Genomic DNA, 26,300 nt, shown 5'->3' with positions numbered 1-26,300 from the left:
GCTTAAACAAAAATTGGTTATGGTACAGCTTGATATGACTGCATTACATATATTTGCAAAATAAATTAAAAATATACAAAATAAAGTATACATTTGATAAATATATATCATATAATATTATATCCTGAACCTTTGATAATTTCATAGTTCATCATTGATCAATGGTACTGATAAAGGTAACAGTCAACTTGGCACTTCACCTTTAGCACTTTGCAATTGTTCAACTTCAAAAAATACTAGCTACCTTTCAAAATGCAAAAATGGCACAACAAAAACAAGTTTGTGGAACCGGGTTGCATTGTTTGACAAACAACAAACATAACAGGTGCAATCTGCATTTCAGGTGCTTCTAAGGATTTCCTTTTATGTCTTTAGGTTTAGAAAAGGCTTTTCAAATTCATTTTTTGGTGTTTTAAATTTTTGCCCACCCACTAGAGTGTCCCTACCAGTCTAGAGCCCGTCCTGATTGGGCATAAGACTAGCACAGTTCAAGGGAGAAACTATGACTTAGTGACATTTCACAAGTACCATCGAGAAACTTGATCCGACTGATTATGCATGTTGGTTCTCATACACTAAGGTGTTGATAATGAAAATCAAGGTTGCACAATGTAAACTTCACTTGGGGTTCCATGTACAGCTTTCTAATAAAGACAAAATTTGAGGATAACTTGAATCAGTCAAATTTTACTCCTTTCTTAAGTGCTATACTTGCATCTTCTCCATTCTTACATGCCCTAAAAAGCCAAAAACGTGGCTTATACTTGCATCTTTTCCATTCTCTTTACATGCATAAAATTTTCAAGTTTTTTACTTCTACTCTCTTGTTAAAAGCAGCAGCAAGGTTAAAATAAATACAAGAAGGATAAAATAAAAATGCAGAAACGAATTCAGTGATAGTAGATTTGGAGACAGGACAAGAATTATAAATGATAATCAATTTAAACAAGCAAAAAAAAAACTGACAGTCTCAGCATTAATTTCATCATAGTATTATTATTTATACAATATTAGACCTGACTTTGCAATCACATAAACATTAGCATACCAAGATGTTGGTCGTCGCAGGCGCTAGATTCCTTTCAAACCTGCCCATTCAATACTTGCTGCTTCAAACAGAACTATTCTAAGTTTTTATGTCTTTCTCTGCCTTCAAATGACTCTGATTCTGATGCAGAGTTGGCTGAATTGTTATAGGAGCAGCAGTGTACTTTGTTTTTATGAATTTTGATTTTTATATTGAACATAAAACTATATGGCAGCACTTAGCCTTTGGGCATTTTGGTCTTGTATATTAAACTTATTTACATATTTTTTGTTATCACATGCATATATGATATTGACAATGAACATTGAATTCCGATTTCCGAATTTTGAATGCATATTGTGTTTTGAAACTATGAAATGTTGTATACTTGTATGTTAAGGTTCTATGATTTTTAAATGGAATGCCTTTTCCATATTTTCATATGAATGTCATGCATATTAGCTAATTTCCCTATATATGTTAAAATTCCCTATATTTTATACATCTGTTTCCTCGTCATCCCCAACCTTGGAAAAAAATAAATGGCGTCCCGGAAACTCATGCCCCCATCCCTTGCTGTCCCCGTCCTGGAATCTCGGGGTAACACTGAACTAAATCAATTATGTTTCTTGTGTTTTAAACATAGATTTGGGAGCAAGTACGTATTCAGAGCAAAGGAAAGGGAATTTTCCATCTTTGTCAGTCAACCTTACAAAATCAGACACAGATTAGGCTAGTTTCCAATAGCATTGAGGAAAATAATATCAGTACATACAAATATGTAAATCAGATGAGCTTCAAGAAGCAGAAAGCACACCTGTGCAAATGCTGAAACCAAAATGAGGGGTAAGGTTGCCAATGCCAGAAGTGCCAAGCGCCACTCCAGCATCAGTCCAATGGCAAGAGCAACAATGACAGATGTAGCATCTTGAACAAGAATTGACATGCGATTGCTAAATGCTGCTCTAACAAAGGTGGCATCATTTGCCAATCGCATAGACAATGAATCTGCATTGTTTTCTTCTTCATCAAACCAACCGACCTCATTTCGCAATATTGCTGCACAGAAGTAGAACATCAGAATTGCCTCTATTTATAGATTCTTTCAGAGCAATTTAGCAAGTAAAAAGACACTATAATATGTTACCAACCAATCTACCAAATCCAAATAATTTACCTGAAAACATCATTCTACGAATGCGTTCTGTCATCTTCTCTCCCATTATACCAAAGTAGAAGTGTTGCAAAAAGTTTGCTATTACAGTTGCCACACCCATACTTGTAATTAACAAGCACCACTTTTCTACCTCATGTCTGGCATGCTTCCCATGTATTCTTGAATATGCTTCAACAATCTGAACAAGAATCAATGCAAGAAGTGGATTGAAAGATCCAAAAATAGCAGCTCCTACACTACCAAGAAGAGCATAAAGCCATTCTGGAGAGCTTAATTTTGCAAGTCTCCATACAGATGGTGGTTGGAGAACTCGGGAATTCTTCGACGTTTCCTCTTCCATGCCTGCTCCATCAAAGCAAGAAGAAGATTTTCTGAGTCTTTTTGAGGGTGATTGTTCTTGTTTGGGATCAAATGACAAAAGAGGTGAAACAGGTGACTCTGGATCTGAATTATTTGTTGACTGGCATTGAATTTTCTGCATATCTAGTCTAGGGAGCGATGGCAAACACATGCCAAAGCTATCTTGTCTCCTCACAGATGGCATTCTCATGAGTGCATCAGATAGAACTCCAGTTTCTAGTGTCTTCTCTGATGGTGAACTCTGTAATTTTGCTGAATCGCATGTATCAGAATTCACATCGGGCTGCCTTGTACCATAGTCTCCATTATACCTTTGAACAGATGGGGACTTTGACATTACAGGAGATGGATCCCGGCTTTGAGTAGCAGATATATCCTTTTCTATTTCAAAACTTGCCAATTTATAACTTCTGATTGGAGTCCTGAGAAAATTCACTAGAGAATATTGAAAATTGCCAAGGCACAAAAAATAACTCCAACAAGCAAAAACGTTTACAAGCATGTTGCTCAATCAAAATCCCGCAGTCGAACAGAACAATTAGGTACAGTATGCTCAATGAAACTGGGTCGCTTTCACAAATCATTCCAATCCAATTTATCTTAGCATTGTACAATGCCCACAACTATCTTATACATAAATGAAGCTTTTCCTGATCAATCATGCAATATAAAACACAATAATACAGAGGGAAACTTTGTTTCAAAACTTAAATGCTAAAAAAAATTCAATCCTAGACATTGCTAAGAGAATAAATTTTTCAGTTAATGATGTAGTTTATTCATAGGAAGCATGCACCAATACAAAAGAAATTAGAATCAACATATAGTCATTGTTATTGGGGAGGATTCAAACCATAATGAGGACCATAACAGTTGCCATAGAATTCTTAACTCAGATGTTATGATTAATGGTCATGTATATAACATTAATTGAAAGCCTCTTCAAGGACACAAATCCCTGTCAGTATGATTGTCATGCTGTAAGACACTGCTATGTACACTGCCCCCTGTCAATCAAAAATGACTTCTTTTAAGACAGAATTTTACAGCACGCTTGATTTCCCTACAAAATATTGTCTTGATACTGTACAAGACGGACAAAAACTTGTGAAAAGAAAAAAGACTAGGTTTGCTAATACTCTTCTGTTCAGCTGGCTGTGGTATGAAAGAAAGAATGTAGAGAAAAATAATCATAATTTCCCTCCTAAATTGTGTTTAATTTCTTATTTATAAAGGCTTTTTTCCTTTTAAAATATCACCTTTCAGAATAGACTCACTCCTATAGATGACATTTTTTTTTGTTAAAAATTCATGTCCTTCCCTTATCAAATAACAACTCATCTACAAATAGAAGAATGTCTATTTCAGGATGAGTCAGCTGCTTTACAAATAATAAATCTTGACATCTTAAAGAGTGATTGGTGGCTTTTAGATATGCACACATTTAGGCACTTGGGTAAATTTTAACTATGGTATGAACAAGCCTTTTTGGGGATAATCTTGTTGATTGGTTCCAAAGACCAGTGAAAATTAATTTTGTCACTCAATGGACCCTCCACATAAAAGTATTGACCAGTAGAGGGATTGAAACAAACACAAAAAATTTCCTTCACAAAGGTTCGTGCTTTTTGTTGGATGAATGTGGTGGATGATTGGTGGAGCCAAGACATACTAATAGGCCAATGAAAGTTGAGATGGTTGAAAGGAAAAAGTTGACATGGTTTAAAAGGAAAAGTACAGCTATATGATTTATATTAATATATGTTTCAGGCCATTCAAGAAGTCAAGCCCACATAAAGACAATTCCCAAGCCCAAGCACCCTTGAGTTTCTAAATTCAAATACATTCCATATTTGGTTTTCATTCACCAAGAAAAGCATTGAAGCGAGGATTGGACAAGCAGGATGAGCTTTGATATGGACTTGTTTTAAAATTTAAATAAATTACTTAATAACATGATGAAGGTTTGCTGGAAAATCTAATTACCCAGAACCAAGGGGCATAGCATTTTAAAAATAGGGATAAGCCATAATTTGATCTTGGGGCCACAAGTGGCCATTTTTCCATTAAGGCTTTGTCTCTTAAGGTTGTTAGATATGTTATTTGCTAACAATGACCAACATAATTAAAAGAATTATCTCTCTATCTAATTTAAAATTAAATGTTCAAGAGGGTATTGTTCCTCAAACTAATTGAAAATGGTACAATAAACTTCCAATTGTAACAACTGCCCTATTAGTGATGCAATATTCTACCTCTAGACTAGTTGCGAGCCATGATTTTGACTATGGCATTCCTTTTTTATTCTATCTCCCATTTTTTCTTCTTTTGCAATAATTATGAGCTTGTATGAGCTACAAGTGAGGAGTTTTCAAGGTGTAGCCCACTATTTCGCAAATCCCAGCCCAGGGGCCAATTGTATTTCTTTTGCTTTTGAACCTTTGATAATGATAAAACTGTATGTATTTCCCCTCACCTTTCACATTGTTCTTAAGCATCTTTCTATTGTAAAGTGAACTTCTTTGTGTTCCTCAACTTTCTTTAGACATCTTCTTCCCCTTTGTTTTCTATCTACAACCAAGTATTTTGGTGCAAAAGCACCCTCACGACCTAATTAATATGCCTACACGAGGAAGGTTTATACTTTTGCTTTGTTTTGTGTTATATAATGTTTGTAAGGTTATTTTCCATTCATGATCATTTTGGATCATTACATCAAGTTTTGCATCATTTGGACAAAAAATGCAAAAGTTATCAAAATTGCCATAACAACTTTTTAAAAGTTTATTATAAGTTGTTTATGGGTAGTCTAATTTGATTGGGTAGTTGAATATGATGAAAATTGTACAAATTTTGTTCTTAAACTCGAATTTGGAGGGTAGAGAGGGTTGGAGAAAGATGCAATACAAAAGGAATATGTAATTGTCGCATCTTTAACATTGTTATCTGAAGATTTACACTCTTTGCAGTCTGAGAAATGTCATTTTATAACCTTTTGCTAGCCTCATCTTGAAGACTATAATATATGGATGTAAAGATATTTATTTCTGGTTTCCAATTCCTTTTGTCTCATTAAATTACATCGATTTTTGTGTAAGATATGGCATTTTTGGTACTTGCTGCTCTGAATTACTGGTTTTTCTGTAACAGTTTGAAAAAAATGAATGGTATGAATTGCTACAGTGCAATACTAGAGATGGAGAAATAAGTGTAGTTTTATTTCCTTTTGGTTTGAGACAATTTCATTACATTTTGAATGAATTGTGCCATTTTTTATTCCGATTCAGAGCACCATTGGGGTGAAGCAGGGCTGCCCCTCTCTCCCACTCTATTTGGGTTGTATATCGACGAGCTCGAGGACTTCCTCATGAACTCCTCACACCCCAGCGATGGGTGCTATTTGCATAAGGTTTTGATCTCCAATCTCCTTTTTGCAGATGATGTGGTACTTTTGGCCTCTTCCCCCACAATTTACAAAGACTCCTTGATGTTTTGGCTTCTTTTTGTGATCAGCGTCAACTCGTGGTCAATATGAGTAAGACTCGGGTTATGATCTTTAACTTCTTAAAGATCTCTCATCTTCATTTCTTCTTTCAGGGGCAAGAGTTTGAGATTATTTTCTTCCTATATGTACCTCGGGGTGGAGTTTTCGGGACCCAGCTTCAGTTTGAGACCGGCTATTCAGTTCAAAGTCAGTAAGGGCATGGGTTCCCTAGCCATACTTGAAAGACAATGCTTTAAACATCATTTTTACGACATTTCGTCCAAGCTGTCCCTCCTAGACTCCTTGGTTTGGCTGACCGTTCTCTATGGCTCGATGGTTTGAGGACCTCTTCTTGTCTCAAATTGGGCCTCTATAGAGGGTGTTCCAACGTTGCTTTTATGATGTATCATTAGATGTCACAAGCTCACCCCCGACAGCATTATCTTGGCCAAGTTTGCAACTCATCCCTTCAAATCTACGACCATTTTTTATTTAATCTGGCTTCTCCATCGGCTTCCTGGTTTTGTAGATTCGACTGTCGATCAACACATATATTCTTACCTGGCCTATTGTTCTTCTGTTACGGTTATGAGATCCGATACTAGCACTAGAGCTCACTATTGGTATGCTCAAGCCACCTTTTGGTTGAGTTCAATTGGGATTGAGATTGATCGTCTTCCTCCTTACCAGTTCTCGTTGGATGATTCAACTCACTTCCTTCCCTCACGACAGGAGTTGAATGAGCATGTCACACAAGATATCTATAGATAGTACATTATCCCTACCTGGTGTAATCCTCTAGGTGGATTACATCCAAAGATGTTCTATGTTGAGCATTTTCTTGAGATTCAGAATGGGGTTATTGTTCGCCTTGCTTATCTTATCGGCGTTATAGCCTGTGTTTCTCTCTGGGCTCCTTCAAAGTTGGCTCCCACCGTCTTCAGGTCCAGATCGACCACCATATGGATAGAGATGACTAGATCTGTCGTTTGTGTACTTTGGCAAAGGCTGAGACTAAGATTCACTTTATATTTCGTTGTCCTGTCTACTATGAGATCAGAGAGAGATTTTACTGCTTATTTAGAGATTGCTTCTCTCTCAGCATTCTTCAGCTACATTGAGCAATGACGTCTTGCACTTTACCTCCGGGAGGCTACCCAACTCAGCGAACAAACCCTACAATCACTCATACCTCAATGCCATATCTCAAATCAGCTCATAGCCGCCTTTTTCTCCCCCATGTCTCCACCACGAGGCGCGAAAAGGCCATCCAATATCACTCACTCCAAATCGGTGTGACATTGCACCAGTCTTTCCAGGCAACGACACTCCTCCAACGATTCTTGGCAATGATCTAAGACTCTGGATCATCCACAGTTATACCATTCTGTGACCGATTTCTTTGTACCAAGGAAGGATCCCTAGTCTTTACCTTGGCTTTTTTGTTTTTGCTTCTTGTTTTGTTTCTTCTTGGACACTGTTTGGTGCTCCTACCTTTGTCGGCTCTATTGTTTGTATGCCCAATACCATAAACCCTCGTGGTTTTTTGGACATTAATATTGTTATCTTATCTTATCTATGAGAGTAGGTTTGTGATAAAAGTAGGGTTTCCAGCAAGCATTAAGAAAACTATATTTTTTCATTGAGCCATCCGAAAAGGTTCAAAACTGATGAGATTCTTCTTTACATTTCTGAACAAGGTTTCTAAAAAGTAATTTGCATTATTTGATCATTTGAGAAAGATATGAAGGTTTTTGGGTGCCTTTGTATAGTAAGTGTTTTCATAACCATTGGTGAAATGAAGGTTTGAAATAATAAAGCATTTTGAATTGTTTGATGTAATGATGATTTATATGCCATCTATGTTCATTGTGGGAGGCCATGATCGGGTCAATATTGTATGTCCTTGATGAAGTTTTCATAACATATATCAATGGGCCAAACAAGTAATGAATCTAAGTGGTGTACAATGGAAAGCACCTTGAATGTATTAATGTAGAACTTATATGTTAATTGATGTTAGTCCCTCCTTTGCATCATATTTGGATTTGCTTTTCCAAGATACAATGATCTCATATAAGCAATTCCTAACCTCATGTTTCTGATGATAATGAAAATATAATCTCCTATCATTCATTGTAGCATGTGTTTCCCCCTTTTCTTTAGACATCAAATCTCGTGCTATAGTTCATGTGCCATAGAAATCTCTCTTAGGGCATAACTATGTATTGATTAAGATCTTTGTTTATGCATTTCCATCTTCCCTTTGATTTTTACAAATAGTCACTAAAAGTTAAATACATATCTTATAAGCTCAGTTACTGATTTGAGTTCGGTTCGAAATACAAGTTCAAAGAACCAATTCGCCGGTACGGCAAAATTTTGGAAAGGGTTTTGAGTTTGTTTGGGTTCGTTCATACAAAAACATGTAAAAAATATATATATATATATATATATATATACATATACATATTTATGAAGCCTAGAAGCATAAAGTATCATAAAATCATATGATGCAAACTCCACATTGCACAAACTTATTTTGCTCAATCACCTATTTGCTCACAAAATCACCTATTTGCACACCACAAATGATGTTAGATGCCAAAATAACCTACTTACATTCACATTTTAGGGCAACCAGAACTCAAAAATATATAAAATTCGCCCAAATTTGTCCCAAATTGTCCAAATTCATCTGAAATTCGATCTGGGTAGCCAAAATTTGCTCGGGTTCGAATTCTAGACGACGGGTTCAAACCAGCCCAAGGAAATTCGAACCTTGATCAAACATGGGTCAAACCAACCCACATTTTGAACCAGTTCAAACCTAGGCAGGGTTCTTGGGCCAAAATGGCAAACTCAAGTAACTAAGCTTATAAGTAGCCAATCTTTCAACCTTAGAGGTCATCTTGTGTTTCAATTTGCACCATTCAAGAGCTTTCTATTGTTTTGATCTACATGCAACATTGACACTTCAAAATTGCATTAAGGAGTTGCATTATTTCGACAAGAATAGTTTCTAGCATGCCTAGTTCAAGGAATCTAAAGCTTCGATAATTTTCTTCATTCTGAAACAAACTTTGTTCTACATACTATGTTTTGGTGGCAAAACATAGGAAATGAATATATATCTTCCAAGTAGCGACTCTATAGGTGGTAGGAAATAATTCCCCTATTTTGGTTTCTAGGTCCATCTAAGAATGCCTTTGGGCACCACAACTAACCAAGAAATTATGTGGACCCCTGTGAATTACAATGTAGAACAAATGTAAGATATTATTAAGCATGCACAAGACAAAGAAAACCAAGAATCAATTCTAGCATGGATCTTTATTTATCTGTGTGATGTTATATTTAATGAAATAATTGTCTAGGGTTAAGAATGTTGTTTGGAGGAAAGATGTCTCCATTGCTTCACAAATTCTAAATCATATATATAGCTTTTCAAATGAGAATGCTAGTTATGTGTTGTAACATCCCCTTTTCCCGAACCTTAGCTATCAACTAGCATATCCTCAAAATACAGTGACTACTTCACATTCATGAGAAAGCAATTCTAACAGTTATCTTACATGTTCATGTGAAGCCATTAATGGTTACAAATCTGTTCAACTGAAATATCATAACTAACAATTGAAGGCACAATCAAATAAAACTAAATTGGGGATTCGATGTTAGCAATACCCTCAATTCCAAAACCAGAATCTGCATAGGGAAACACTTGCAAAACCCTAAGTTAGTCCACATATATCGCTTAGGGCACAAAATTATACCACTGTATTGTAATAACCAATACCATTTAGGGCAACAAAACCACTATAACATCCCTTTTTCCCATTGCTAATTATAAGAAATAAAAGTAAATAAAAGATACGTTTATATTTATATTCACGTGAACGAAGGATGGTTATAACAACCATCAAGTAAGCCTATCTCATACAAGCAGTTACATTTCATGATCAATTTGTAAAATCAACTGATTTCACCAATTCCAAATACATTTAAAAGGAAATTAGTTTCTAAGCATTGAAGGGCATAACTGACTAAACGATATTAACCATCTAGAGTTGAGTATATATTACCAGAAGCTATTGATTGCAGATCATGTCTATAAGTTGAGCAAGCCTTTGCATCTAGTGGAGAGGAGAAGCATTGTCAGGGGCCTAACCTCCCAAGCTCGTGTTGCTTCGACACCTCTAGCCACACTAGTTCCCTCTTCATTCCTGCACTGATTCTCCACCTGTGGTGTGCGAGACAAATTGAGAACTCCTCCCTCGTTTCCTCAAGCCAACGTAGTCTTTGTGGTGTTTCTTCTATTAAGTCCTCACTACTTCTCACCCGCCAACAATCAAGCGAACCGTGTTCCCCATCAGTCACTGCACCTCCTGTGGCATTGTGGTCACCCTCTGTGACACTACCATGGTCCCTTACGGTGAGTTTCCTAAGCCTTTGCCTCTATTTAGCTTGTTACGCGAGGATTAAAGCTTGATGTGCGATGTGCACAATGTTATTTTGCTCTTTTCTATTTCTATCCTTATTTAATTGATGGCATCAATTCCACGAAAACATCATTAATAACAAAGAACACTCTTTATTTATTTATAATCTTCGTACATCATGGGTCATCTATGCGACCATTACAGAGTTACAAGTGCTCTTTTCCTTCAACACTCCCAAGGCCTAAGGCTCATGGGTTGGACCTCCATCGGGTCTCATTACGTTCCTACTCTTCCCAACAGTTTTGTTCAGCAAAGTTTCTCAGGGTTTGTTGTTGGCATTGCTCTCTCTCAGTTTCCTCCCTTCGCCTAGCCTGTGCAAGGAATGCTTGCGCGAATAGTCGGGGAAGATAGTGCAAGAGTGTTTGCGGTGGAACTGACGTTCAAGGCATCCCAAACATTGTCCTCAAGAACTTCTACACGTATAGCTTCTCTCCATACGAATGTTTGAATCGTCACTCGAAACAGAATTTGGAAGTTTTCCATGAGATTGTACTTGCCTTCAAACAACTCGATCACTTCGTCTTCATTAGTTTTGACATTCTTCCGTACCAATATTTCCATTTATTCTCTGTATGTCATTCATTGCATTGCCCTTCCCAGATTCAATTGGCAACGATGCCAAATGTTTACTACCTACGGTAAACTAATTAATGCATACTACAATAATAAGAGATGAGACATAACACAGAAATGCATGCAATGCTTCAAGAACCAAATGTATATCTCATTAATGCTTCAAGTACATTATATGCCAATACATAAGATAGATAGCAATGACTAATACTGAATGAATCCTCTCTCCCAACGGAGAGTGTACATAAAGAACCCTAAGGGGTGCGACCCAACTATCGCGTCATAATAGAACGCCCTTTGGTTACTAAAACACACACTTAACACATGTTTTATTAATCTCGATGGCATAACACACTTTTGCCGACACCACATTGTGCCTTAGCCTTCATGTCTATTTTGGGAGCAACAAGCTTCCTAAGCACCATGCCTAAACAAACATTAAAATATCCATTTCATATAGTGTGAGTTGATCCACAGCATGGTTTTTCTCTCCTTGGATTTTCCACATAAAATCTTGGTGTTCTTGCATGATGTATTTCTGCTCTTTACTTCTGCAGATTTGATTTAATAGTTAAAAGATTAGCGAATGATTTAGTTAATGCTGATTCACCACCCCTTCTCTCTCTTGGGATAAGGTGACTCGGCCTTACCACGTTTTATTGCTTTATTTGTGCTTTCCTGGAAAGCTGCTAAATAAAGTTGGATTCTTCCACAAGAAAAGACTTGGAGTAGAAAAACAGAAAGCATCTGTTTTTTGATGATTTATTCTCTTATGCTTTGTTTTTATGCAAAAGTTGTGCATAAGGAAGTTTCTAAAATAATTTGTAGATGCGTTGAATGTAGATGCTTTAGAAACTGTTTCTTTTTGTATGAGAACTCTATAAGTACAAAGCATTGTTGTAGAGAATTGAGAGAGAGATGAGAAGTTATTTGCACAGGGTTATACTGCGGGATTTTCTCTAGAATGGAACAAAATGTAAATCTCCATGTGAAGGCTGAAAATGTATTGTAACTTGTTGCTGAATAATACATTAGCTTGATGGTTTGGAGGGTGAGGTTTTTACCTGGAAAGGTTTTCCCCACGTATATCTGTGTTCTCTATTCTGTCTAATTCTTCTAGTTTTATGATTGTAGAATAATAATCTGTATGTCGCAATGCTGCTGAAATTTATTTACATCGGTAAATTGCAATCACTTTCCCTTAAGGTTTTAATTGTGGGAAATCAACTATGTTTGTTTCCGCTTTTATGGCATAGTAGTATGCACTTGTATTTACTGATTAGAAGTTGTTCAAGAAATTATTGGATACAAGATGTGCATACTGATCTCAGGATGGCTTTCTGGGGTGCTCTCATTTCCCTTCAATTGGTATCAAAGCCCATTTTTGTGAATTGCATGTTGTTTGCATGGGAGGATTCACAGAGTTTTTGGTTCTGGGTATTTCTTCCATTAAAATTTCTTAGCTTGTAGAGCTTGAAGAAGTCTGTTTTGAAGAAATTGACTGATAATTAATCCTTTGATGAGTGGAAGTCTTGCAGTTGATTTATTCTTTCAGGAGACAGCAAACATTTCTTGAAAGATGGTGAAGACAGAGAAAATAGAGTTGGTCATGTTGAAATGACATTGATCTGGAGCTCTTGGTTGACAACAGAATAACTCTTGATGCATGGGTATTTGAAGGTGTCTCTTTTGTTACCTGGAATGCATAGAGGCTATGGAGTTGATCATTGGATGATCTGGAAGCTTCTGCATAGCCTATCTCTCTCAGATGCATGCACTAGTAGTGGTTGTGGAATTGGTCTACAAGTGGGCCTGGAGTTCCAGTACTATGTTTTCCTCTTGGATGTTTTTACATGCATGGCTTGGATTCTTGTTCGTTGGATCCGAGGGGTTTATACATTTTCCTAAAAAAATCTTTGGTGATGTTCATCTATGATAATCCATTATTCTGGGTTCAGTTGTTTGGTATTTTATTCAAACTTTGAGTCTTCCAAATGAGAAGTGGGTGTGGATGTGCATGGATGTTCTTAAACACAATGTTTTTGCAGGTTTTGCATGCTGAAATAAAAAGTTTGTGGTTTTTTGTGGATCTACTGAAGAGCTATTTTCTGGACTCTTGTTCTTTTAGAGTGGTACCAAATAAGATAGTTGTAGTTCTACATGCATGCATTCTTTGTGCATGGTGAGAGGAGGTGTTTTTGTTTCTCTACATAGAGATATCGGTATGTGATCAATCACTCAGCATTTTTGTGATGTTGCTTTGTTGGATTTTTGGACCATGGTACTTGATGTGGGCATAATTGGCAAATCAAATTTGTGCTTGATCTGGTGTTTGAGTTATGTTGTCTACATGATTATTCTATTTGATCTCATTTGCATGTCACTAATGTGATAGTGGGTTTGCATGTTGCAATGATTGGATCTACAAGTTATGCAGTCAAGTGGGTAGGCCACCCATTTAATTGCAATGGGATAACTTGGATGTGGATTGTCTATATCCACCAGATTTGATTCAGTGTTGGTGCAGACTTGTTAGTTGGCCTTGTTTGTGGTCACTTGTGCATTTGTGTGGTTGCTTTGGATGAGAGGATGGATGATATTTGAGTACTTGGATAGTTAGTTATGGAGTCCTAAAGTATGGTGAATTTCCTTAGTGTGGAGATCATGGTTTCACCCAGTGTGATGTGTGGGCCTGGATGATTTTCAGATTTGGAGGATGGTGTGTCATATGCTTGGAGAGCTTGGTATCACGCTTCAATGGAAGCTTTAGCAGTGGCTGTATTTTTCCATCATATGGTGATGGATGATCTTCTTTAGTGTTGCAGATGTTGGAGGATGCCTTAGATCCTGTTGCTGCAAAAGGGTCTTTCACATTTGTTGGTTCACTAGTTGGAGATGGTATCTTCATGTGATTGGAGATGTTGACACCTTTAGGATTCAAGGGGTCCTTGGTAGAGATGTTGTTTATGCTTTTATTTGATATATTATCATGGTGGCTTTTATGTCATGGTTTTCTCTTTATTGCCAATCTAGAGTTGTGACATGATACAGTTATTTGATATGATCACATGAAGCATGTTATCTCTTTGGAGGAGATGGTTTACATCATGATGTCATGTTTATGTTCTTGATTCCATGTTTGGAGCTTTGACATTGATCTTGTTTTAGTTTCTTGGTATTGAGTACTTTGATCATTTGCTTGATACTTCATGACAGTGCTATGCTTTAGTGGAGTTTTGCATGGAGTGATTGATTACAAGTGCTTGTGGATACTTGGAGACTTAGGTGAGGCTAGAGTTCTCTTGAGATGAGAGACATGTTGTTGAGATGTATACTCTTGATGAGATTTCAACAGAAAGTCTGAGGAGCCTACACCTTTGTTGGACGTGAGTTCAATAGAGACCTATGACAAGATTGTTCTTGGATAAGTCATAAGGTGACTTGCATATCTTGGAGGAGCATTCTCATTCCCCGCTCTTGGTCTACTTGGCAGTTTATCACTTGAGAGGTATTGTCCAATGTTATTTTCAGGTGCTTTATCTTTTCTATCATATTCATGGATCTTGAGTTGTAGTTAGATGGTTCTGGAGGATTCATTGTGAGAGTTGGATAACATGATTATCTCCTTGAGGTGTACTTTCATTTATGATGAAAATAGGAAATGATAGTGGGTTGATTTCCTGAAATGGGAAATGGAGTTGTTTGATCTTCTTTGAGAGGCTTACATTCATGTAGATTTATGATATCAGGTTATGTTTGATCTGTTGAGGTTGAACAATTTTGGATGTTGTTGTGGCTTTTCTCTTGGGTTTGTGAAGGAGATCATACTTGGCACAGTTGACATTTAGAAGTGTTTGTAGAAGGGCATGCTACATGCTTATGATTTGCAGTTTCTTTCTTTGGTCTTGGTTATCTTCTTGGATGTTTGGGTTCACATAACATTGTTTTTTGAGATTTGTTGGAGCTATGTGGTCATTTGTTATCGCTTGTACTTCATTGTTTTTTTTCTTTGTTGGATGTGGAGAACATAAGAGATTTGTGGAGACTGGATGAGAGAGATATTTCTTGCAGTGCTTTTGCTACAAGATTTCCATATCTTTGTGGATGGTCCTTGGTACTAAATGGTTTCACTTTCTTTGTGTTGTCATCAATAAACTCAGTATGCTTTTGATTTTTTAGATTCGATGTTATGCATGCAGTGGGAGTTCTTGTATGTGTTTGGTCTTCATCGACTGGTTTGCACATAGAGCTTGAGGTTGCAGTTTATGGGTTGGTTATGTTGCTGGTATGAGTTTTCTGGTGTTCAATACCTTTGAGGTATGGGTGATTGGATGAGTTAGCATTTACTGTGGATGCTATTTTCAATCTCGTGGGTTTATCAGTTGGATTGGACAAATCAGTTTGGTTGTTGTTCTGGCTGATGTTTTATCTTGTTTTCTGGAGGATGACTTCACAGTTTTGTTGGGTTAAGAAGTTGATGTTTTTGATGCTTTTGTGTAGCTAATGAGCACAGTGGAGTGGTGGCAGTGTGTGAAGCCTTGTTATCGCATGGATCTTATGCTTGTGTTATTTGGACAAGTGTCTAGTTGGAGCACGAGAGCATATGTTATGATTTATGTTGTTTCATGGATGGCTGTGATGATATAGTTTCATCAGTTTGAATCTTGTAAGGTCTTTGTCAAGTGGGAGATTGTTGAGATAAGGTGACTCAGCCTTACCACGTTTTATTGCTTTATTTGTGCTTTCCTGAAACGCTGTTAAATGAAGCTGGATTCTTCCACAAGAAAAGGCTTGGAGTAATAAAAAAAAAAGCATCTATTTTTTGGTGATTTATTCTCTTATGCTTTGTTTTTATGCAAGAGTTGTGCAGAAGGAAGTTTCTAAAATAATTTGTAGATGCGTTGAATATAGACGCTTTAGAAATAGTTTCTTTTTGTATGAGAACTCTATAAGTACAAAGCATTGTTGTAGAGAATTGAGAGAAAGATGAGAAGTTATTTGCACAAGGTTATACTGCTGGATTTTCTCTAGAATGGAGCAAGATGTAAATCTCCATGTGAAGGCTGAAAATGTATTGTAAATTGTTGCTGAATAATACATTAGCTTGATGGTTTGGAAGGTGGGGTTTTTACCTGGAAAGGTTTTCCCCACGTATATCTGTGTTCTCTATTCTGTCTAATTCTTCTAGTTTTATGATTGTAGAAAAATAATCTGTATGTCATAATGCTGCTGAAATTTATTTACATCGGTAAATTGCAATCACTTTCCTTTAAGGTTTTAATTGTGGGAATCAACTATGTCTGTTTCCGCTTTTATGGCATAGTAGTATGCACTTGTATTTGCTGATTAGAAGTTGTACAAGGAACTACTGTATACAGAATGTGCATACTGATCTCAGATGACTTTCTAGGGTGCTCTTATTTCCCTTCACTCTCCCACCCACCCCAAGTCTTGGTGTGTTCTACAATTTTCACCCGTTTGGTACTTGTGATTTATCCCCTTTGATATAAACCTCTTTTATGTAAAAAAAGCTTAGAAACGGTGAGCCATTGAGAAATGGAAGTGTTTTGTTTTGTTTCGAGGCCCTTAAAACCAGTTTCACTCCACAATAGTAGTCTGCAAATCCACAGGGTCGTGGGCCTGAATTAAAGATTCCTGCCCCTATTGGGAGATTCGATAAAAGAGGGAAGGGGTTATAACAATGGGTTACATCAATTCGAAGATGAGATCACAAAGCGTTATGAAAGGGAAGCCATTCAACTCTATGAAGAATACCAAAGCATGCCTGTTGTTTTGAAACACGGGTCTCCTGCAATGAATCTATGAGCTCAGTTGTAACACTGAGACCCAGAAAGGCAGGTTTGACGAATTACATCAAGAGAATAATGAAAAAAAATCAGATATGGAAGGTGCTTTGATTTATCAAGACTATGCGAAGGGGCTCCAAGATGGTTCTTTGGACAGAAATATGGTTTCTGCGGTCGAGATTCTACATAACAAGGTGGACAAGATAGCAGTCTTGGATACAATTTCAGATTTATCAGATGATACCTCTTTTCACGAGCCCATCAATGCTCCTATAGAAGAAAAGCATGAGAAAACATAATCTTCAGATAAGAGGCTTGAAAAAAAAATTGACATCATATTGCTTGAAGCTGAACACAGACCTGAAGTTGGTATTAATGAAGTATATGGGTCATACAACAGCCATGAAGAAGATGCTGCTATAGGTGAAAATTACTCGAGTTATTATGGGGGTGGGGCAGTGGAGATCAACAATGAAAAGTACAACAAAGGAATGGATTGCAGTCACAATGCTATCTCATCTTCTGAGGATTATATGATGTCTTCAGGTAATTTATTGATAATTGAGAAAGATAGCATTCAATCAAACAAGGAAAAATCAGAATTCTTCTTAAATGACAGCTCAAATTATTTGAGTTAACATGTTCTTGAATCTATGACATTGCAAGACCCTAAGAATCGATAAGGAGTTTCGGATGACATAGTTGGACAACCATTTACAAGGATGGATAACGCTCACAAAGCTTTTGAAGACCTCATAGGTAAGAAAGAAAGACAAAAAAGGCTTCCTAGGTAGGATCTCTCCTGAACAATTGCAACCTAAGAAGAGGCATTATGCTTCTTCATCCAAGGTAATCACTCAATCAACTATGATAGCCTTTCCTAAGGAAGAAGAAAATGATGTTAGATTGATAGAAGTCACACAATTGCTTAAAGGGATGGAAGAGGTACATATAAATGAAAGCGGAAGTTTAATTTGTCATTATAAAGAAGAGACAGCAAAAGCAAAGAAAGAAGATAAGCAAATAGAGGTGACTGTGTTCGATGAGCCTTAAATGATGTTGAAGAATGAAGACCAATCAAGTTTGCACAAACCGGTTGGAGATAGCAAGATATGGGATCCTAGCATTGGGATTTTTGGTGCATCACTTCATTGGAACGAGGGTGAGTTGTTTCACAAGATTAGGCATGCCATGGTGACTCCTGCAATTGACTAGCATACTGTGGAGATCCAGTTGGCTCACAAGTTTAGGTATAGGGGTGTTGCTATGGTTAATGAGAAGGAGACACTAATGTGTGCATTGCAGTCAAATGTGACTTCCATCTTGATATTGGGATTAGTTCGCTATGAAGAAGAGACAGCAGAAGCAAAGAAATCAGATAAGCAAATAGAGGTGACTATGTTGCATGAGCCTTTTATGATGTTGAAGAATGAAGACCAATCAAGTTTGCACAAGCTGGTTGGAGATAGCAAGATATGGTGTTACATCCCAATTTTTGAACTAATTTAAATTATTATAGCCGTTGAGTTGAATGGATTTTTCTTTCCTATTCATGTGAAAAGGGTAGTTAAATATAACCGTTGTATCCTATGAAATTGTTTGTTGTCAATTATTTTGTCTAATTGTTTAATGATGATGGTTGTTTTCCAGTATTTGTCATATGATGATGATAGTGGTTAGCAGTTGCTTGGTTTCAGAATTATGGTTATTAATTAAATTCCTTGCTAATATCTATGTTAAATGTTATTATAGATTTATCATGGAACTTGCTATTATTGTGGAAAATGTTGCATGGGTGATTGCAGAAGTAGACGAAGAGGAGAAGCATTGCTTAACGGGTTCTACGGAATAGGGTACTACCTTAGTACATTTATCTAGTCGATAGGTATGACCTCTATCTATCTTGGTAAGGACCTAGCGACTTGTATGACAAGATACAATCATTGGACATGCATGAGCTATTAGATAAACATTAAAAATATTAATCATTTTAACTTAATTAAAGTACATACCTCTAATGGCTTATGGTTGACATTTTCATCACTTCAATATAATACATTTATGTACGTGCACATAGATATGAAAATAAAGTGACACCATAGTATTATTTTATACAAGATTATATCTATTAAAATACGTACATTTAAATGCGAGTACACCATGAGTGGATAAGATGACAAAATAATCTTCCAAGTGAAACATGTATTTAGATATACATACTTAATAGGTACAACCTTGGATAAACACTAAATATGACGCCATCTTAATAAAATATGTGTGGGTGTGTGTGCAAGTAAATATATATGTTTATAAATTATCCTTTTGATTAGTAACCTTCGAGTTCTCTTCCATATTTATTTATTTCCTTAAGAGGCGGAAATGAACACTTGACATATGTTATTGGTGATTCAAGAAGACAATTCTTCTTCTTTTTTACTGCTCAAGAGTTACGGCTTCTTGGAAGCTTTTGTTATTTTCGAATACCTCTTTATTTATGGAAGTCGGGAGAAGCCAAAGACATGATTCTTCTACACGATTTACCTTTGCTCTCCTAAGTATTACTTTATTATACTTTTGCTGCGAGTGATTCAGACAAGTTGTATTCATATTCACCCTGAGGTCTGCATTTGGATTGCTCCCACCAAGAAGAACCGGCTGCATAGAGTCAAGCCAAGCTCACGTTTTCCAGACCAGGTTATGTGGTCAGCCTTTCCAATCATAGATTGCTATATGTTTATAATTGCTTTCAAATTTACAGCAGTAGGAAATGTGTCCATGAATTCCGTATATTATTATAGTTTTGCAATATCGAAACAGATAATTGACGAGTCCATTCTTCTCATGTTGAGTTAAGATCAAGTGTACATGATATGATCATAGGTCTCTGTTTACTGATGGATTTCAGAATCAAAACATCTTCCCTGCGAGTCCATTAAGATCAGCTCCCAAGTCTTAAAGACTATAATATGACATACTGAAATTATATAATATTCTTTACGCTAGCTGAGATTCAGCAGAAAGAGTTGGATTACTCTAGGATTTGAAGACCTAGGACTCACCTGGCTTTATGGCCAAGGAAGAGGGCTAAGAGGTGCAAGAAAAATCTGCAAAAATATGAAGCAGAATCAGATGTGATAAAATAAATTTATATTATTTTAAAAGGAATCATTTAATAGCTCATGCAAGTCCATTCATATTATTTTCCTGTTGTCAAGTCGAGCGGTGGTGATCGGGTAATAGAAACTCATCCAAAACTTTGGCCAAGGTCGTTACAGGCATGCTTGCCTTCTTAAGATCACATGATGTCAGTAGTGCCAGTTATTCAAACATGTTTCTCCATAACTATGCAGACATTCTAAACACCAGTATTGCTCCAATGGCTGAACTAGTGGTAACCCAAGCCTAGCCCCGAGGTAGGGAGGGTCTTTCTTTTCATAATATTGTGTGGGGATGGATATGGTCTGCAATTGGGAGATTAAACCTAAGTCAATGCTTCTCCTCTTCTCTGAAAGCCGAGGCTTGCACAACTAGTTAAAGACTTACCAATTACTTTTTGGATGTTCTTTCTATATCCTTGCTATGCATTTATTTCCTCTTACATCATAGTAAAATGCTAGCAATTTATTTTACTAACAGAATCAAGATTGGGGTCCAGATGAGCGAGATATGGATTATTGGGAAATAATTTGATAATTTCCTAAGTTGGAAATAATAAAATAATAATAAAGTAATTATTTTAATCACTTAATAATATAATAAATTAATATAATACTTGGCCTTTTATTGAGCTATAAACTTAATTCATAATGCCTAGGGACTTGGGCCAATGAAGTTCAAATCCCTAGCTGGGGATTAAACTAGTATACATATCTTGAAGAAATCTATCTAAAGAAATGCCTATAGAAATCCACTATAAAATGATTAAAACTTAATTTCCTATGCCCAAAACTATTTATATCTCATTTATCTCCATTTTTTTTTGCACTAACTTAAGCTTTTTATTTTAATTTCTTAAAAAATGATGATTTATATCTCCAAACATTATAATTTTAACAAATATTTTGTGGTGTTTATAAATTATTTTTAAAAATATATTTTGTTTATAATTAAATTTAAAATTTTGATGTGTAGAAGGTTGTCAAATTTAACCTACAAAGGTAAAAGTTAACATTAACACACTCACACCTTCTCACTCCACCTCTACCCTTTCTGCCATTATAGAATGCCTATCAGCATTACTAAAGTAAAAGATTATTTTATGATTAAAAGGGTGAATAAAAACCCTAATTTCAAAATTACACTCGTTGGAAAATGAAATTAAATTAAAAATAAGTTGAAAAGCCATTTTTCACATCCAGAAATCATTTTTTGCATCAGCATTTTGTGAGAGAGCTCAGGGAAGAGTTTACAGCAGATCTATACTTTCTGAGAATGAAATCTCTCAGAGAGATAATCCCCTGCAGGTGTGAAAAATTACCTAAGGGTGAATAATGGAAGAGCTTCATTGTAGATTGAATTCGTGGGAGAAATCTCAGAGGATCAGAATTGGCTTTGAAGTATAAATACAACAGTATCTTCAGATTTGTTTTAAAGGGGCTTGGATTCAAATTTGCACATCTACAGGCCAGCCATACCCCTTTGGAGTTTACTGATCACACCCAGATTGGACGTAGTTAGCAGAAAATAGCAGATCTGGGTAGTTTCCAGCTAGGAGGTCACTGTATTGCGTTTGTATAGTTTCACAGCACTTTGCAGACAAGTTTAAGCATCACTTCTAGCCGTACTTCAGATTTTTCAGCACATTGTTTTCAGATCTGGGTGTGTGAAAGTAGCAGCAGCTACAGAAAGTGGAATTCTAGTATTTTTCAGAATTTTGGAGCCTGATATCAGTTGGACATCTGGAGAAACCAAAGAGGGCTGAGTCATCACTACATCTTTTCAGTGAATCAAGTCAAAATTGCCTGGTACAGATTGTATTTGATGGCAAATAAATTCAAATAAATTTCATATTTAAATCTGAGTTTGGAGTCTAGCATTGAGTGTGGTTATTTCTTTTTAAAATTGCTATTATTGCATTCCTTGCAAAATTATTATCATCATAAACCAAAAGAAAATATAAAACCTCAAAAAACAAAAAACAAAAGAAATAATCAAAAATCAAAAAAATCAGAATTGCCTGCAAGATTCCAGACTAGGCCAAAACTACAAAACTGGGTTGCCTCGTTACATTATTTAAATTAATTATCTATTTTTTAAAATTTAATTTATGTCATGTTTATATCTTCATGTGTTAACTTATTTTTTACATACCATCAGGTTGTTGTGACCCAATTTGCATCATACAATCAATTTGAGATAACTTGTGAAGGTGTGAGAGCCATTGGGCACCATAGTTTGTAGCCAAGAATGGAATATTTGGAAGCAATTAAATTCAGAGATGAACTAAAAGGTTCAGGCCCTAGGCCCCTGAATGTACCAACTTGGATGGATCTATTGTAGAGCTTGTTAGAGTTACTATTGATGACAATGAGGCTCTTGCACATGATGTACCTAGTGGAAGTGGTAGCCCACTTGCTTGTGATTCAAAAGATGTTGAACCAAATGATAAATTTCATCTAGATTCTTTTGATGAAGATAGAAGAAAATTATACAATTTTTCATTGTATTTATTTCAAATTCTGTAATTGTAATGATTTTTTATTTGAATAGTCATTCTCAGGGGTGTGTGTGTGTGTGTGTGTGTGTGTGTGTGTGTGTGTGTGTGTGAGAGAGAGAGAGAGAGGATTGAAATTTTGAACTACCGACATTTATCTTTAATCACTACTATTGATCCATGATGAAATATCATACTATCAAATGTACTTACAGTTCTACATATATTTAAAAAATGTCATACCAATGTACCAAAACCATGTACCCATATCCAATCCCATACCATAGCCAGCAACTCAGGATAAAATCAAAAAACTTATCGAATAGAAAATGAACAACCAAAAAAATTTCATCGTATGAAGGCTACATGTTTGTTTTCTTGGACCTCATTATTTGAATTCATAACAAAAGACAGTCAACTGGTTTTCAAAATATTCAATCAGTATTGGTAATAATCTTTAACATGAAAAGTAATCAAGAAATAAATGATATAAAAAGCCAAGCATGGGACATAAACCTGAGTAACAAATCTGTTATCCAAAAAACCAAAGCCAATCAAACAGCCTTCAGACTAGTGCCATACACTACTCAAATCAACATAGGTGAATATTATTAAAAGGAATAATTATTCATAAAACAAAATACTCCTAAAATGAGAAACTTACAAAAAAAACCGATAAATACCTTTTAGGGAGCTTGGCCACCTCTTCAGAATGAATGAGCTCAGCATATAAGCCATCAGCACTACACAGTTCATCATGTGTACCCATTTCAACAAGCTGACCCTCTTCCATAACTGCTATATAATCACAATTGCGTACTGGGCCAAGACGACGAGCTATGATGATAGTTGACCGCCCCAACATCAGTATGTCTAGAGCTTCTTGAACAGCACGTTCTGCCTCAATATCAAGTTCACCTGTCACTTCATCAAGCAGTAGAATGCAAGGATTGCACAGCACAGCTCTTGCTATAGCAATTTTTATTTTTTGTTCCTCAGTCAAAGATAGTCCGCTTCTGGTTATCTGCAATAAGACCATTTATAAGTATGTTGCCACTTAAAGCAAAGCAAACCAATCTCTACTCTTGAAATTTATTTCTTAACGTTTCTTTCACCTGAGTATCATATCCATTAGGAAGAGAGCTAATGAATGTATGAGCATGTGCAATTTTTGCTGCCTCTTCAACTTGATCCATAGTTGCATTTGCCCGTCCATATATAATATTATCCTTGATGCTTAAACTTAAAAGAGCAGGCTCCTGAGTTACTAATCCTATCTGTTTTCTTAACCACTCAATGTTAAGATTTTTGATATTCTCTCCATCCAGAAGAATTTCTCCTGTAGAAGGATTCAATCACAGTTCTTGTACATGTTATTATCACCAAATAAACTAAATAGTCAAAATTATCCAATGATTATAAGAAACATTCCCAAAGACAAGTTGTAGAATCAGAAATCTCACCTAAAGTAGGATCATAAAAATTCTCCATCAATGGAATAATGCTACTTTTACCAGAGCCATTCCTGCCAACAATGGCTACAGTTTTTTTGGCAGGTACAGTTAGATAAAATCCACTTAATATTGGGATATCAGGACGAGAGAGATAACTAAAATAGACATTGCGGAACTCAATAATTCCTTGGACACCATTTAATACTTTCCCATCTCGATTATTTCTTGCAGGTGACCGGCTTATCATCTCAAAAAGTCTGTGTGCTGCAATCCTTCCTTGTTCAAATGAATAAAAGTTTGTAGCTGCTTGATTCAGGCCTCTGTATCAATCACAACAAAACCTAAGACATGAAAACTTGATATTTTTCAATTTTGCACATTAAATTGTAAGCTTCAATTCTGTATTAAATAAATATGGATCTATAGATTTTATTTATGGATATGAAAGACTGAGGTGATCCAAAATACCCTTAAAACTAGACATGAGTGTAGAACTTACAGGCCACTCAAAATTATTGCAAAAAGGGCTGCAATAACTTCACCACCACTCACTTTCCCTTTTGAGATCAAAAGCCGTCCAAACCAAAGTTGCAGTGCACAGGAACATATAGCCAATCCATATGTGAAGCCAAGCCCAAGCCCTTGAACAAGACTTATTTGTACACCATAGCTCAATGTAGCCTGGAGTGAATTTGCATATGAATGTTTTCCTAATGTCTCATTTGTAAAAGCATACAATGTCCGTATGTATCCAACTGCCTGCACCAAGCAACAACTCAATAGTGTCAATAAACATCAATTAAGTATCCCTGGAGAAACTCTTAACAATAGGCAGCAAGTATCAACAATGTTAATTCCGTAACTTTATAATCCTACTGTTCTGATAAAACAGATCATACAGATCTGATTATAGAAATGATGGCTTTTGAAACCTATAAATATGTTATATTGTTCCTTAGAGAACCAGTGCCTATCTTAGGTTAATCCTTGTTTGTTTTATCACTAACAAAGATTAGTTAACTTGAGTATTACATTGATCATGTCTTAAATAGGTGCCGATTTATAGGAAACAGTCCTGGCCGATCAAGGAAAAGACATGTCCCTTCATGTCCCTTCTAGGTTCATGTTCATTGGTCAGCGTATTTACTATTTATAGAGGAATGTTTTGTGGATAAAGAGCACACAAAAATTGATTTCAAGTCTGCTTCTTTAGCAATTATTTCCTCATCAATTTATATCAGAATATAAGATATTACTTGTAGAACAACAATCAACAAAGGATGATTTCATATTCACTAAGGATCAGAAACAAGACTATAACCATTGAAAGAAAGATATTAAATCAGAGTTAGTTGCAGAATATTACTGAACATTTCATCAGAGTTTTGCAGAAACTTTACAAACAAAGCTAAGATAATATCATAATAGAATAGTGTATTGTCAATTACTTGAACCCAACTGGGTTGGTTTTAGCTACTTTGCAAGTTGAGCAATGTTTAGCTCATAAATGAAGAGAAATATGTTGCCTTATGACAAATATCAAACTGCTAATTATTATATAGAAATTACAAACTACCATTTTCTAGTTGAAATACCACTTGTAAATTCAGATTATACATTGCAAACACCAAATTATTTGACTATGACACTAGCGCAAAAGATTGATATATATAAGAATTACACTACCAAAAAGTTTAACGCTAGAGATTCATGACTCAGTTTTAATTTTACTTGTAATGTCCCCTTTATAGCCAATATCAAAGGATGAGTTGTTAGTCCATCATTGCGACCCTTGTGGACTAATGTTATAGCTAGGGGGTCTCAATTGGCTGAGCCAGTGGCTATTTTCCCACTCTAGTGTGGTTGGGGATGTTCAGGTTTGCTTTTCATTTGAGTCGGATTGGCAGTAAGTGTCTGTTTTGGGGAAAGTTAGGGTTTCTATCTTTAGCAAGACACCTGAAGAGGTTGGTGGCAGTAATCGAACTTGGTATCATTGTCTAGAACAATTATTGCTATTTATAGTAAGTCAATGTGGAGGGATTGATATATCTGATAGGCGCACCCAAACTCTTGGTATGCATAGTGATTGACTCTTTGTCAGTTGGCTCAGATTGAGGGACTTACTATTTATAGTAAGTCATCTATCTAGCATTTCTATATTTGGTGGGGCATCTGGACTAGCCTTAGTTGCAGTGGTGACCCCTTGCCATCTTTGTTGATCTAATATTCGGGGGTTTGCTAATTATAACAGGTTAAGGGTTGA

At 36.1% G+C, this 26,300-nt stretch overlaps 1 protein-coding gene across 1 annotated transcript in view; it reads right to left on the bottom strand.

The window, feature by feature from the left end:
• LOC149571999 (ABC transporter B family member 20-like) overlaps positions 1 to 26,300 on the bottom strand; it is a 141,672-nt gene that overhangs the window by 11,752 nt on the left and 103,620 nt on the right. Inside the window, exons 6-11 of the mRNA XM_089813370.1 lie at positions 24,537 to 24,796; positions 24,047 to 24,357; positions 23,699 to 23,922; positions 23,267 to 23,607; positions 2,205 to 2,986; positions 1,845 to 2,086 (exon numbers count right to left, since the gene is read on the bottom strand). Of these exons, the coding sequence (XP_089669496.1) occupies positions 1,845 to 2,086; positions 2,205 to 2,986; positions 23,267 to 23,607; positions 23,699 to 23,922; positions 24,047 to 24,357; positions 24,537 to 24,796 (2,160 nt within the window). The remainder of the gene's footprint in view (positions 1 to 1,844; positions 2,087 to 2,204; positions 2,987 to 23,266; positions 23,608 to 23,698; positions 23,923 to 24,046; positions 24,358 to 24,536; positions 24,797 to 26,300) is intronic.

This window comes from Cupressus sempervirens, chromosome 2, assembly GCF_028749045.1.
Source record: "Cupressus sempervirens isolate cs-2001-9-10 chromosome 2, ASM2874904v1, whole genome shotgun sequence".
In the NCBI taxonomy this organism is placed as follows: domain Eukaryota; kingdom Viridiplantae; phylum Streptophyta; class Pinopsida; order Cupressales; family Cupressaceae; genus Cupressus; species Cupressus sempervirens.
This window is presented reverse-complemented; position numbering and strand designations above follow the sequence as displayed.